Raw genomic sequence first — 14,659 nt, forward strand, 5'->3', positions numbered from 1 at the left:
CAGTTTTCAAGCAAGTCTACTTGGCAAATAGAGGTACTATCTTGGTCCACTTTTAGCAAGGGTCCACTGGGCCAGTAAGTAGCTTGAATCAGTAGCTATGGCCTCTGGAAAATTATAATCCTGTAAATATAATATGATTAGATAATCTTATAACAGGGTCTAGAGGATACAGTGGAACTGATCTGAAATACAAAACTGGTAGCTATGAGGCATAATGATGTTTTAATAAAACAAGTACTCAATTTATCTTTACAAATATTATTTTATTTTAAAAATTTTATTTAATTACATGCTAAAATAACATGTCATCTATGCTAGTTGGCTAGAATATTTTATTTATTTATTTATTTATTTTTTTGAGACAGAGCCTCAAGCTGTCACTCTGGGTAGAGCGCTGTGGCATCATAGCTCATAGCAACCTCCAACTCCTGGGCTCAGGTGATTCTCCTGCCTCCGTCTTCCAAGTAGCTGGGACTACAGGTGCCCGCCACAACGCCCGGCTAATTTTTGGTTGCAGCGGTCATTGTTGTTTGGTGGGCTGGGGCTGGATTCGAAACCACCACCGCTGGTGTATGTGGCTGGCGCCTTAGCTGCTTGAGCCACAGGCGCTGAGCCAAGAATATTTTAAACTATCATTCAAGTCAAGGTGTGTGACACATCTCTTGGAGGTAGGACACAATTATAAGAGGGACTTTACCTAACAAATGCAATCAGTGTAACCCGGTTCTCTGTACTCCCAATGACTCCTCAATTATAAAAAATTTAAAAAACTATCATTCAACACTTTTATAAATAAAACTCATCCTGAAAATATTTCAGTACCTTATTAGTTCAAAAACCTGATTTTTGGCTCGGCGCCAGTGGCTCAAGCAGCTAAGGCGCCAGCTACATACACCTAAGGTGGCGGGTTCAAATCCAGCCCCGCCGGCCAAACGACAATGATGGCTGCAACCAAAAAATAGCCGGGCGTTGTGGCGGGCGCCTGTAATCCCAGCTACTTGGGAGGCGGAGGCAGGAGACTCGCTTGAGCCCAGGAGTTGGAGGTTGGTGTGAGCAGTGAAGCCAGAGCACTCTACCCAGGGGCTCAGCTTTGAGGCTCTGTCTCAAGGAAAAAAAGAAAAACCTGATCTTTAACATTTAAGAGTCATATATTTTCTTCTGTTATAAATTCTTAGATTTAACCCTTCCCCCAATTTAAATTTCAAAATCCAAATATTAAAGAGTTCATTGGGAGGAAACTTATCCTTCAAAGACCCAAGCCATATTGTCTCCACTGAAAACAAAAACTTGAATTTTTGGCCTCCTTTGAACATGAAGGTACTTTATAGTTATCTGACTTAGGATGAATTCTAACATAAAAACATTGGCATTTTGACTTCTTTACTGTAGCCCTTAATTCTCCCTCTGCTTCCATTTCTCTGCCAAAGAGCTACTGCATTTTTTCTCCAGAATAAAATAATCGATTAGAAATTTAAACTCTGAGCTTTTTAAATGTTTAGAATCCTGATGACTACTAGTCCCTGGCACCTAGCAGAAACTTTGAAAACTCAGTAAATGTTTGCTAAATGAAGTTTAGTTTGCTAAATGAACTAGTTTTCACAAAACATGCAAACTTCTGTGGTTAAAAATATTTAAATTGAGGGAAAATGAAGTATTACCTAATAAATAAGAGTGACTTAAGTGAATTCAGGTGTTTGGGCTTTAAGAGCTGGGGCAAGGACCGAGTGTAAGTTCCGGTGCTCCCCGTAGAGCGGCAGACTACAAATCCCAGAGTGCCTCGCGGGCGTAGTCCACGCAGTACTCGGGTTTCAGGGCCTTGGAGCCGCACGTCCTCCCCGCATTGCATTACGGGATCTGTAGTGAGCCGTGCGGCGAGTGGGCTGTTTTCTTAGTTTTCCCCCTGCTGGGCACCTAAGCTTATCTTTCCTCAACCTTTGTAGTCTGTGCTCGTAAAAAGTTCAGTCGTTGTAACAGCCTGTCAGTGTTGTGGAGTTTCGCTGTTTTTCCGCATTCCCGGCGCGGGGCTCTAGCCAAAGTCGCCTAGGACAGTGTAGCAACCGTCCGGAATGTCCAGTTCAATGGTCCTTAGGGCGTCTGGCCTTAAGGGCTCCATCCTAAATTTGGGTTACAAACATTTCTGAGATAAACGTGTCCAAATTTGCGTAAGAGTTCAGTGAGCCGAACGCGTGGACCCAGTTTGAGATCCGCAAACCGGCGGGCTCAGCACCGCGCCTGTCTCGCACGCAGCAGGCCCACGACCCGTTGCCCACGAGGCAGCGCGCGGGGCCGGGGAGCCGGGCAGCGCGAACGGGCGGCGGTGGCACTGCGCATGCTCCGCGTGTCAGCGCAGCTTTCCGTAGCAGAGGGGGCAGCTCCGCAGCTGCTTTCGAGGTCTCCGGTAGGGCCGACGCTCCGGTATTCTCTCAGTCCTCGTCCTTGGCTGGCAGCCGGCGTCCGTCCACTTGTCGAGTCGCCGGCCGCAGCCTCCACTTAAGCGCGCCCCGATCTGGCCCCCTGCCCCGCGAAGATGGCTGCCGTACGCCGGGCCCGCAGTTACTGCCGCTGCCTGGTGCGCTTCTCCGACCGAGAACTCTACTAAGCCCCGCTGCAGCAGACAGGCAGGAGTAGACACCCGGACACCCAGCACCCCTCCTCCGGGGGGCGGTGCAAGGGAGCGCGGAGAGCCCTTCGACCGCAGCTGGCCGCCCCGCCAGCATGGTAACCTGGGCAGGGGGCGTCAGAGGAGGGCTCTGCAGGGCGGGGGTGGGGGGCGGCATGTGGGAGCCAGACCCGGGGTGGGGGGCAAAGAAGTGGGGACAAGAGACTGGGGGGAGTGGGAGTTGTACGGCCGCCACCTTTTATAGGCGTTATGAGAAGGAATGAAGTAGATGCCAGCTCTGACCGCTCCCCCGGGTTCCTTCCTGCTGAACCCCAACCGGGTTCAATATGGGAAGGGCTTTGCAGGACAGCCGAGAAGAATACACGACCTCGGCTCACTGAGAGCGTTAAACTGGTCTCGCCCTTGTGGAGGGGTGTTATCAAAAGCATTGAACGTGGGTTGAGGCGAACCGTTGCAGCAGCATCCGAATTCGAGAGGGAACCCGAGCAAGCAGAGACACTTGTTGATTGCTCCTCTTCTGAAAAGCCGGGCCCACTGAGAGGCTGTTCAGGCATCTTAGGAAGTCCTGGGTTTGGGATGCACCTGCCCCACTAGATCAGTACCCTAGGTAGGATGTTAGTAGGCGGTTCAAGCTGAGTGAGGTTCCAGGGGTCGGGTTTCAAGCAGTGTTTGTGCGGTCCAAATGGAGAAATTGAGCTCGGCTCCACATTTGACATCGCAGATTTCACGGGACTGTTGCGTATATGTAGTCTCTGCCCTTTTCCTTTCTTTGGCTTTGAAAAAATTGTCCATCTTAGAAAGTAATCTCTGGCTAAGGCTGAATGAATCAAGGCTGAGATGATTCCAAACTAATTAGTTCATAGTAGACTCAAATATTTATGAAATAAATGAATGGCTGAGTGAACTTATTTCATTAAATTAATCTGTAGGGTAGAAAAATCGCCGTTTGACTCTGCCCCTAAACTTTGAGCAGTAGTTCTTTGACCAGGATTAAGCACTTAACCTTTATATTTCATTAATCCCACCTGTGAAACAGGAGCACCATGAAGACAAGAGCTACTCAAGTGAAAAGTGATATTTAGGTCAGACTCAGTTATGAAAAAGTAAAACTTCTGGGTCGCAGCTGAGGACTTATTTAGTTCAAGTGGTATTTGAGTTGATGGAATACCGCAAAACCCCCAGTTCACTAGTTTCTTATTTTTTATAATCACACTGTCAAAAAGTAATAATGAATCAGAACTCAATTATAGCACAGCTCAGGGGAGAACAATGATGCTGTCTGTAGGTATATATTACAGGTTTCCTATTTCCACATCCTTCAGCTAATGCATTGTATGTCCACATGGCAATTTTATTTGGTAGTCCAGCCAATGTTGTTTAGCACTTTGTTCCAGTCCGGCATAGTGCTAGACCCTAAGTACAACATTAGATCCTCAGTATAACCAGCTCAGTAAGGTGATTCATGATACAAAATGGAATGTCACGTGTGGAAATAGACCTCAGGTCATCATATCTCATGAATGAGACAGTTGAGGCCTGGACAGGTCTTTACTAAGAATCAAGCACAGTGCTTGTCCCTAAGGTTACAAAGATGACCAAGATGTGATCGCTGCCCTCAGTGCACTAACTCTAACCAAGGAAACAAAAAGAATTTCAGTACAAGCTTTGTGGTACAGGTAAGCCCAAGTGTTGTGGGAATACAAAAGAGGCTATTGAAAATGATCAGAAAATGCTTCTGACTCAGATGAACCTAAGCTAAATTTTGAATAATGAGTAGAAGTAGCTAAGTGAAGAAGGTGGCGTTCCAGGTGGAGAGAACAAACAGCATTTATGCAAGCACCAATTGGAGACAGCCGCAGAGGCTCTTGAAGTCTATTTAGTACAACTTCTAAGCAATAGATACAAGACTGAATTACTAAGGGATGCCCTAGAGGACTCAGGTCCCTTCTAACTAGGTGTATTTAGTTTATAGTAATAAAGCAGACTCTTGAGAGAGAAGTAGATTTCTCAGTGAGATCTATACGTTCTCATCTCTCTGTCGTGTATTTCCTACTAGTGTTCTTAGTAGGAAAAGCTTTCAACTTAAGAGACTTAAAACCCCAAAGCACTATTTGACAGTACGTGAATGCTTAAGTTTTCCCGTTTTCTGGAAATGCATCTGACTTCTTGACCTTTCATTTATTTCTTCACACATTTATACTTTACAGTGTGCTGACCATTTCATTATACCTTATACTAACTAGTTCAAGTCTTAAAGGCACTTCTGCTTTGAGTCTGGTGCCAGAGATAAGATAGGAAGCAAGGCGTATTTATGTTGTGCTGAAATGTATGTGGTGCATATACAAGTTGCTGTGTTAAAGATCTGTGTTAATACAAACTTTTTTTCCTGGAAATAACTTAGAACTAAAATTTGCAATTGCAAAACTTAACATCTTTAAAACTAGTAATATTAAATCGATTTTGTTTCTAGCTAACCTCTAAGGTCATTTCCCTGATTGCCACATTAGGTGTTGAGCAAGTTCCATTTGCTATTAAGTCTCTTAGCTAACAGACTGAACTGAAGGAACTTTTCACTTTCATTGGAAGGTAGGGTTCCTTCCTACCTGCTAAATTTGTTTAATTTAGCAAACATTTATTGAGAATAAAAGGATAAAATGAAAGGAGTGTGGCCTAAAACCTCCAGCTTTATTTCCACTTTAAGTCAATCCAGTATATAAAAACAGGATTTATAAGAGATAAAATAGAGGCTTCTTGGCAGAAGCGTTCCTGTACATATAAAATACTAACAACGCCTGTGGCTCAGTGAGTAGGGTGCTGGCCCCATATACCAAGGGTGGTAGGTTGGAACCCAGCCCGGGCCAAACTGCAACAAAAAATAGCTGGGCGTTGTGGTGGGTGCCTGTAGTCCCAGCTACTTGGGAGGCTGAGCAAGAGAATCGCCTAAGCCCAAGAGCTGGAGGTTGCTGTGTACCAAGGGCGACAAAGACACTCTCTAAAAAAAATTAACAAGTCATAGTGACAGAACATGTTTAATAAGATGCTAGCTGTATGTTAGAAGGGACATCTTTTTATGGACTGTTCTTTTTAAGTGATCCATGAAACAAAAACTAGTAGGGCAGGGCAGCACACCCTTGCTCAAGTCCTAACACCTCAAGAGGCTGAGATCAGAGGATTATTGGAGCCCAGGAATTCAAGGCCAGCCTGGGCCACCCTTCAGACTCCATCCTAAAAAAACAAAGCAAAAGCTGTATACCACTAATACTGTTATTTTCTGGTGCAAAATTGTTCTTTTTTAACCACTTACAAAAACATTTTATTTTTCTCTTCTTCCTTCCCCAACAAAACATTTTAAACTGGAGCCCAGCAGAGTCTATTGTACAGTAATAAAGTTTCCAATTTCATCTCAGTGGTATCATTAAACCAGGGAGAAGATACCCATAGAAAAGCAACTCTGTATTTCATTTGCATGAAACAGTATGTTCTGTTGTACTTGTATAAGATTATGGTACTGAAATTCTTTGCATTAGTTTTTGCCTCAAACTCCATATATCTGGAATATGTGCCACAGCTTTTTGTCACTGCATTTCAGAACCCTTCCCTTCCTGATGAAAAAAATCTCCCTACTTTACAGCAAGTAGCCTTGCTTAAAAAATAAAAAAACTTACCAGAATCTAAGCCTCTCTAGATTTAGACATAATTTACAGGAAATAAAATGGTAAAGGAACATATTTATTGATACTTTAGCAAAATCTACATTCTGCAGAAAAATGGTATGGTTTCATCACAAATTGCAAAAAAAAAAATAAGTTTACAAAAGTTTTGAGGCATAACAACCAATTGTAATACGTGGACCTTATTTGAATCTTGATTTCACAAAAGTAAAACGTATTTTACATGTATGACATTTTGAGAAATAGGAACACTGTGACATGATATTTGATGTTAAGGAATTATTACATTGGTAATTAATGGAGTTGGGTTATAAGTACTTAGAGATTAATTACCCTGTTCTCTTTATGTTTAAATATTGTTCTCTCAAAACTTGTAGAACTAACATAAAACCAAAAATGTTCCTATTTTATTTCATTTTTTCTAAGAAAACGTGAAAATTTTTATTATAGATTATCAGTAGATACATGGTATATATATTGATGGAGGAATTGGCTTCATTTACCTAGTTGCATTAATCAAATATGAAATTATTTACAAATAGCAATGGACTTGACTTGTTATTTTATATAATGTAATTGGTCTCTGTACCTGCAGGTTCTACATCCTCAGATTCAATCATAGATCAAAAATATTTTGGAAAACATAAGTTAAAAAATACAGTATAACTATTTACATAGCATTTACTAATCTAGAGATGATTATTTGGGATGATAAGCATAGGTTATAACCTAGAGATGATTTAAAGTATATGGGACGATAAGCATAGGTTATGTGCAAATATTATGTCATTTCATGCAAGAGACTTTTAAGCATCCATGGATTTTGATATCCTCGGGGATCCTGGAACTAACTCCCTGTAGATGCTGAAGGATGACTGTAATTATTATTTTTTTCCTCCCAGCTCCTCTTTCTAGAGGATGACTGTAATTAGATTGATTTTTAGATGAATGGCATTGATATATTTGCAGAGGGGGAGTGTTAAGATTCATGGTGATGTGAGTACTGTGGTTGGAAATATGCTTTTCAGACTTACTTTCCTTTAGAAATAGTAAGGTCACACAGAGATCCTACAGTCTGGAAGTGGATTTCACAAACTATTGTCATTATGGTACTAAGATACAAGTGGCTGAATAGAAGATACAAATTACAAAGGGAAACTGGTGCTTGCATATTCCTGATATTATTGAGTTTTTCCCCCTCAGGCAGAAGCTGAGGAAGATTGTCATTCTGATGCTGTCAGAGCAGATGATGATGAAGAAAATGAAAGTCCTGCTGAAACGGATCTGCAGGCATGTTTCTTCAGCTGTATATTTCTTATTCTGTTGCTTCTCATGCATAAGTAGCAATTGGCCATAATTATGGCAATTTGAGGTTCTTGTTTGCATTGAATTTAACTGTGTTTTCATACTGGGTTATAGAATACTTAAACTATGTTATGGATTTCTTTTTTTCTATAAAAAGAAATATAATTGATGCTATGTAGTCTAATACATGGTTTTAAAGTATTTAAACTGAGGCTAAAGTATGACTGAAAACCCATAAACTTAAAAGGCAAAGGTTGACAGTGTTGACCACTTAAAAGTTTAAAACCTGTATGTAACAAAAGCCACCAGAAATAAAGTTAAGAGAAATAGCCAGGTGCGGTGGCCCAAGCCTGTAATTCCAGCCACCGTAAGAGGCTGAGTGGGGAGAATTGCTTGAGCCTGGAAATTCAAGACTAGCCTGGGCAGCAATGAGACCCTGTCTCTATAAAAAGTAGAAAAATTAGCTAGGCATGGTGGCTGGTGCCAGTGGTCCCAGCTGCTTGGGAGGTTGAGGCAGGAGGATTGCTTGAACCCAGGTGTTTCAGGTGAGGAATCATATTGTCAGTATATAGAGTACCCTTATAAATTAGCAAAAGGAACACAGGATAGAAAGATATGAAGGGACAGTTAATAGAAAAGAATAATGTAAATGGTCACTAAATATTTGAAGAGGTAATTAGTCTCATTAATAATTAATTCAAATTGGTGAATAATGTCCATTGCTGTCCAGGCTGTGGAAACCCTCATATAGTGTACATGAGAATATAAATTGCTACAACATTTCTGAAGGGCAGACTGGCGATATGGATCAAAATGAAAAACCTGCATCCCTTTCATACTGCAATTGTATTTCCAGGAAATCAATCTGGAGGAAATAATACAGAAAGTCAGTAAATATGCATGTAGAGAGATGTTTAGTATAGCATTGTTTATATGGGAAAAATGATACAACCTAAATATCTGTTACTTGTGTTCAAGAAATTATGCATCTGTACAGTGAGATATACTGTAGCCATTGTGCATTAAAATAGAAAAAACATAAAAATTCACTGTTATTAAGTGCATCTCACCAAACTTACAAGTTTTCTTGGAATGCCTCATCTAATAGACATTGAATGCTGCTTAAGATTTTGTAGGTCAGAGATACATGTGTAATATGTTAGAAGTAGGAGTATGGGAACAAAGCAGTGAATGGAATATACATAAAAATTATTTTAAAACATTTTAGATGTCTTTTTAAAAGGAAATTAGGGATAATATATACAATCCTATTAACACTGGCCCTCTTGGGGAGAAGTGGTTTTCTCCTAGAAGAGGGAGGCTGCCCCTAGGTGAAGATTGCCATGCAGAGTTTGCTAGAGTACTCTTGGGATCAGCACGGATGGAAGGGAGAGAGGGAGAAAGGGAACCAGCAGCGGGCAGGGGGAGAAGTCCAGCTGCTGTGCAGTCGTAATGGACTGCATTAGCCATTCCCAAGGGATTTCTGAAGATGGAGTACCCTTTCAGAGCTAACTAGAGTTGCAGTAGAGAGCCAGGCCTTCATCAGCAATCCATCAGGCATTAGGTGAGGGGATTGAGAAGGCAGTGTGATCTTACTGAGGCAATACTCAAAAGGGCTTGAAGCTCGGGGCTGTTTTCAGGCAGTACTGCCAGTGGTTGGGGGTAATGTGTTCTTTGTTCCTAGAGGGGTGTCTGAGCAGCGCATCAGCGTCTACCACACACGGGACTTCACTTTGTGTGGGTTTTAAATTTTTAAAATAATATGTATTAGAAAAAATATTTTCCTTTTGGAATACAGAATGTTTATTGAGAGAATTTGTACTCATCTACAGAATTTTTAACACCACTTTCAATGTCTACTAGATGTATATTAATAAATTATTGGAAGCTTATAACTTAAGTCTTTAAATGATGTCTCACATTTTCATTTCTAATTAATATTTGGTTCCCAATATCATTACATGATCATTTTCCTAATTCTTTTAAAATATTGAACAGAAAATTCTTTTAAAGGCTAATAGGTATTAAATGAATATTTAGTAATTTAGGAGACAGTGTTTTCTGGTCTTAAGTATATACCTGGAAATAGATGTTGGACATGTTGATAAATTGTTCCAGAATTGACATGCTCTTCTTTGATGTGTGATAAAATACTTTTCTCGACATAGGCACAGCTCCAGATGTTCCGAGCTCAGTGGATGTTTGAACTTGGCCCAAGTGTAAGCTCTGGCAAGTTAGAAAATCAACCTTGCAGAGCAGCTAGAGGCTCTCTATTGAAAGCAGCAACAGATACCAAAGGAAAACAAGAACAGGCAAAAGAAGAAAAGTTAAGTATTACTGACATTGTAACAGGTTACTTTTTTTGGAGGCACATAGAAATTTTCACTGATAGAAAATAGTAATTGTAATCCTACTTTGGGGATGTAAGTACATAATTTGAAGAGTAAACCAAAGATTTTTCTCCTAAATTTGACCAGTATATGAGTTCATAATTCCCTCAATATTTCTAGGTACTTAGGATTATACCACCATTTCTCCATGAGCTTCTTTGCCTATAAGTATACTGTCTTCATGGAACTGTCTTTTGCTAATTTATAGATTCTGGGATTCATTTAATCTCCAAAAGATTGACGCCTCTTATTTTATTAATAAAAGCCCAAAAGGGGGGAAAAATTGTGTACATGTTAATGTCTTACCAAAGGTCTTAACTTAAATGAAGTATTTTGTTATGTTTTGAGTTAATTAATTTTAATCATTTCTTTTTTTTTCCTTCTTATCAGTTTGTTTTTGTTTTTTGTTTTTGAGACAGTCTTACTCTGTCGCCCTGGGTAGAGTGCTGTGCATCAGAGCTCACAGCAACCTTAAACTCTTGGGCTCAAGCCATCTTCTTGCCTCAGCCTCCTGATAGCTGGGACTACAGGTGCGCATCACCACACCTGGGTAATTTTTCTGTGTTTAGAAGAGGTGGGATCTCTTGCTCAGGCTGATCTCAAATGTCTGATCTCAGGCAATCCTCCCACTTTGGCTTCCCAGACACTAGGATTACAGGCATAAGGATTACAGGCCACTCCTGGCCCTTTTTAATCAGATTTTTTTTTAGAGACAGAGTCTCACTTTGTCACCCTCAGTAGAATGTTGTGGCATCGCAGCTCACAGCAACCTCCAGCTTTCTTGCCTTAGCCTCTGGAGTAGCTGAGATTACAGGTGCCCACCACAATGCCTGGCTATTTTTGTTTGTTGAAGTTTTGGCCGGGGTCGGGTTTGAACCTGCCATCCTTGGTATATGGGGCTGATGCCCTACTCACTGAGCCACGAGTACTGCCTTTTAATCAGATTTTTTAGGGAAGCCAGCACCCTAATTATAATACAGAAAAATTCTGTCACCCTGAAAAATTTCCTAATGCCCACTGGGAGTTAATCTGTTGCCCTGGAAACCATCAATGTATTTCTATCACTATAGTTTTGCCTTTCCTTTTTTTCCTCTTTTTTATTTCAAAATATTAAGGGAGTACAAATAGTTTTGTTACATGGATAGCTTTTGTAATGCTTGAGCCAGGGCTATCAATGTGCCCATCTCCCAAATAGTTTATTATACACATTAGCTAGGTTTTTGCCCTTCCCATCCTCCCTTAACCATTTTTTGTTTGTTTGTTTGCTTCCTTAATCATTTCTTTATTCCAGAAAATTTTGGAAGTGCTCATGCCAAAAATATTTTGAATACTGCCCAACTTTACCTTCTCCTTATACTGACTCATATGGAGCTGGCACAGCACATCATGTCATTTTTTGTTACTCTCTTCTTCCGTAGATGCTGTCATTTTTATACCATCAGATCCAGGTTTTTGTTTGTAGACAGTCGGTCACTGAATAATGTACATTGCCATGATGACTAGAATCTTCCCTACTTACCTTGCTTTAGTTTTTGTTTCAAAATATTACAAATTTATAGGTACTGGAATGTCTCGTACATTATTCACTCAACCTCTCCTGATGCTAACATCTTGCTTCATATACTGTATAGTACAATATTGAAAACTAGGGAATAAACATGGGTCCAAGCTACAGAGCTATTTAGATTTCCTGGGTTTACAGGCAGTTATCTGTGTATATGTGTGTAGTCTATACAGTTATATAATGTGTAGCGTTGTGTGACCACCAGTATAGTCAGAACACAGAACTGTTCCATCACCATAAGCATCCCTCATACAGCATCTTTGTAGGTAGGCACTCCCTTCCCCTCCTCCCCAGCCATTCTTGACCACTGGCAACCACTAATCTGTTCTCCATTTTACAATTTTGATATTCTAAGAATGTCATATGTAGCCTTTTGAGATTGACTTTTTTCACTCAAAGTAATTCCTGTGAGTTCCATCCAACTTACTGTGTCAGTAGTTTCTTCATATATCATAGTAGTATTGCATGGCATGGATGTACCCCAGTTTTTTTAAGCATTTACTGGTTGAAGGAAATTTGAATTATTTCCAATTTTTGGCTACTATGAATACAGTTGCTGTGCGTATTTGTGTATAAACATAAATTTTCACTTCCCTGGGATAAAAGCCCAACAGTGCAATTGCTAGATTTTATGGTAAGTGCTTGATTTTAAAAGAAACTGCAAAATTGTCTTCCAGAGTATCAGTACCATATTATGTTCCCACCAGCAATGTGTGAGTGATCCAGTTTCTCCACATCCTCGTCAGCATTTGGTCTTGTCACTACTTTTTAATTTTAGATATTCTCATAGGTATGTAGTGATATTTCATTGTGATGCTAATTAGCATTTCCCTAATGGCTGACGAGGTCAAGTATCTTTTCATGTGCTTATTTCCATCTATATATTTATTCTCTTTGTGACATAGCTGTTTGTGCCTTTTCTAATTGAATTCCTTTTGTTTTTACTTTGGAGTTTTGAAAGTTTTTTTATGTATTCTAGATATAAATTCTTTGTTGATTATGTGGCTTGTAAATATTTTCCCCTAGTTTGTAGTTTGTCTTTTCATCCTATTAACAGGACATTTTATAGAGCAAAAGTTTTTAATTTTGAAGAGGTTCAACTTCTCAACTTTTCTTTTTTTTTTTTTTTTTATTTGAGACGGAGCCTCAAGCTGTCGCCCTGGGTAGAGGCTTCAGCCCTGCTTCAGCCTCCCAAGTAGCTGGGACTACAGGCGCCCACCACAATGCCAGGCTATTTTTTTTTGGTTGCAGCCATTATTGTTGTTTGGCGGGCCCGGGCTGGATTCAAACCCAACAGCTCAGGTGTATGTGGCTGGCACCTTAGCCGCTTGAGCCACAGGCACCCAGCCAACTTCTCAACTTTTCAACTTTTGCTTGTATGGATAGTGCTTTTGGTGTCAAGTGTAAGAGCTCTTTGCCTAGTCATTGGTCTCTGAAATTTTAATTTTATTATTATTTTTTTTGTCTAAAAGTTCTGTAGGTTTTACATTTAAGTCCATCCATTCAAGTAAATTTTTTTCTTCTTTTTGAGACAGAGCCTCAAGCTGTGGTCCTGGGTAGAGTGCTGTGGCATCACAGCTCACAGCAACCTCCAACTCCTGGGCATAAGTGATTCTTCTGCCTCCGCCTCCCAAGTAGCTGGGACTATTGGCTCCTACCACAACGCCCGGCTATTTTTTGGTTGCAGCTGTGGTTGTTTGGTGGGCCCAGGCTGGATTTGAACCTGCCAGTTCAGGTGTATGTGGCTAGTGCCTTAGCCACTTGAGCCCCAGTCTCTGAGCCTTTTTTTTGAGACAGAGTTTCACTCTATTGCCCGGGGTAGAATGCCATGGCATCGTATCTTAGAACAACCTTAAACTTGGGCTCAAGTGATCCTCTTGCCTCAGACTCTAGAGTAGCTGGGACTATAGGTACATGCCACAACACCTGGCTGTTTTTTAGAGAGGAGGTCTTGCTCTTGCTCAGGCTGGTCTCTACCCTGTGAGCTCAGGCAATCCACCCGCCTCAGCCTCCCAGAGTGCTAGGATTACAGGTGTGAGCCACCATGCCCAGCCCATTCAAGTTACTTTTTATGTAAGGGATGAGGTTTAGATTTATTTAGGTTCGTTCTTTTGTCTGTGGATGTCCAGTAATTTAAGCACCATTTGTTGAAAGGTACCCTTCTGCCATTCATACTATTTTTAATCCAGATTTTCAAAAATTGTCACTTTATATTTTTATAGGCTCGAGAGCTCTTTCTAAAAGCTGTAGAAGAAGAACAAAATGGAGCTCTCTATGAAGGTAAAAACTTGGGGCCCAGGATCATATTGTCCCAACATTTATGAATAACAACTCTGTTACTGTTTTATTTGTTTTTTACTGTAACGTATTTGGTTAGAACATCAGTCTTGGTATATAGTTGTCCCTTAGTATTTGTGAGGGATTGGCTCCAGAACCATCTGTGGATACCAAAATTGGGGGGTACTAAAGTCCCAGATATAAAATGGTATAGTGTTTGTATATAACCTACTCATGCCCTTCTGTAACTTTAAATCATCTCTGAATTACTTATGACAACTAATACAATGTAAATGCTATTAAATACAATAGACTCTCTGTAGCTGACACCTCCCTACATTAACCACCTCCATAAGTTGACCTGATTGTCATAGATCAGACATGCACCACATGTATGTATCAGGACAGTAGGCTGAGTTCCTTAAGCTGATTACCTCCCTATGTGTTACATTTTCTTAGGTGCTCAACTTGCAGGGGTTTTACTGTAGTTGTTAGATTTTTTTTGTTAAATTCATGTGGTCATTTTTTTTTTGATCTCTAGTTGGTTGAATCCAAGGATCCAAAACCCACAGATACAGAGGGCTAACTATATTGATTTTTGATCTCTAGTTGGTTGAATCCAAGGATCCAAAACCCACAAATACAGAAGGCTAACTATATTTGAAATTTTTTTTTATAAATCAAAAATAAAAGTTATATTTCTATATAGCCTATCTTTTTACAAAAAAATATTTCTGGGAAACATCAAAATATTGGTAGGATGAGTAAAATGATCTTTCCTGTAGTTTTAGCATTTATTAATTCCTGCTGGTGAAGTCTTTTTTTTTTTTTT

General features: G+C 40.3%; 1 protein-coding gene across 1 annotated transcript in view; it reads left to right on the forward strand.

Moving 5' to 3' along the window:
- The first annotated feature begins 1,311 nt into the window (after positions 1–1,311).
- Positions 1,312–14,659, forward strand: part of FBXO9 (F-box protein 9) — a 37,267-nt gene continuing 23,919 nt past the window's right edge. The window contains 7 exon segments of the mRNA XM_012805046.1: positions 1,312–1,317; positions 2,170–2,610; positions 2,612–2,672; positions 2,675–2,718; positions 7,495–7,581; positions 9,765–9,923; positions 13,773–13,830. Of these exon segments, the coding sequence (XP_012660500.1) occupies positions 1,312–1,317; positions 2,170–2,610; positions 2,612–2,672; positions 2,675–2,718; positions 7,495–7,581; positions 9,765–9,923; positions 13,773–13,830 (856 nt within the window).

Source organism: Otolemur garnettii, unplaced genomic scaffold (genome assembly GCF_000181295.1).
Source record: "Otolemur garnettii isolate 467f Iridium unplaced genomic scaffold, OtoGar3 scaffold00035, whole genome shotgun sequence".
Lineage (NCBI taxonomy): Eukaryota > Metazoa > Chordata > Mammalia > Primates > Galagidae > Otolemur > Otolemur garnettii.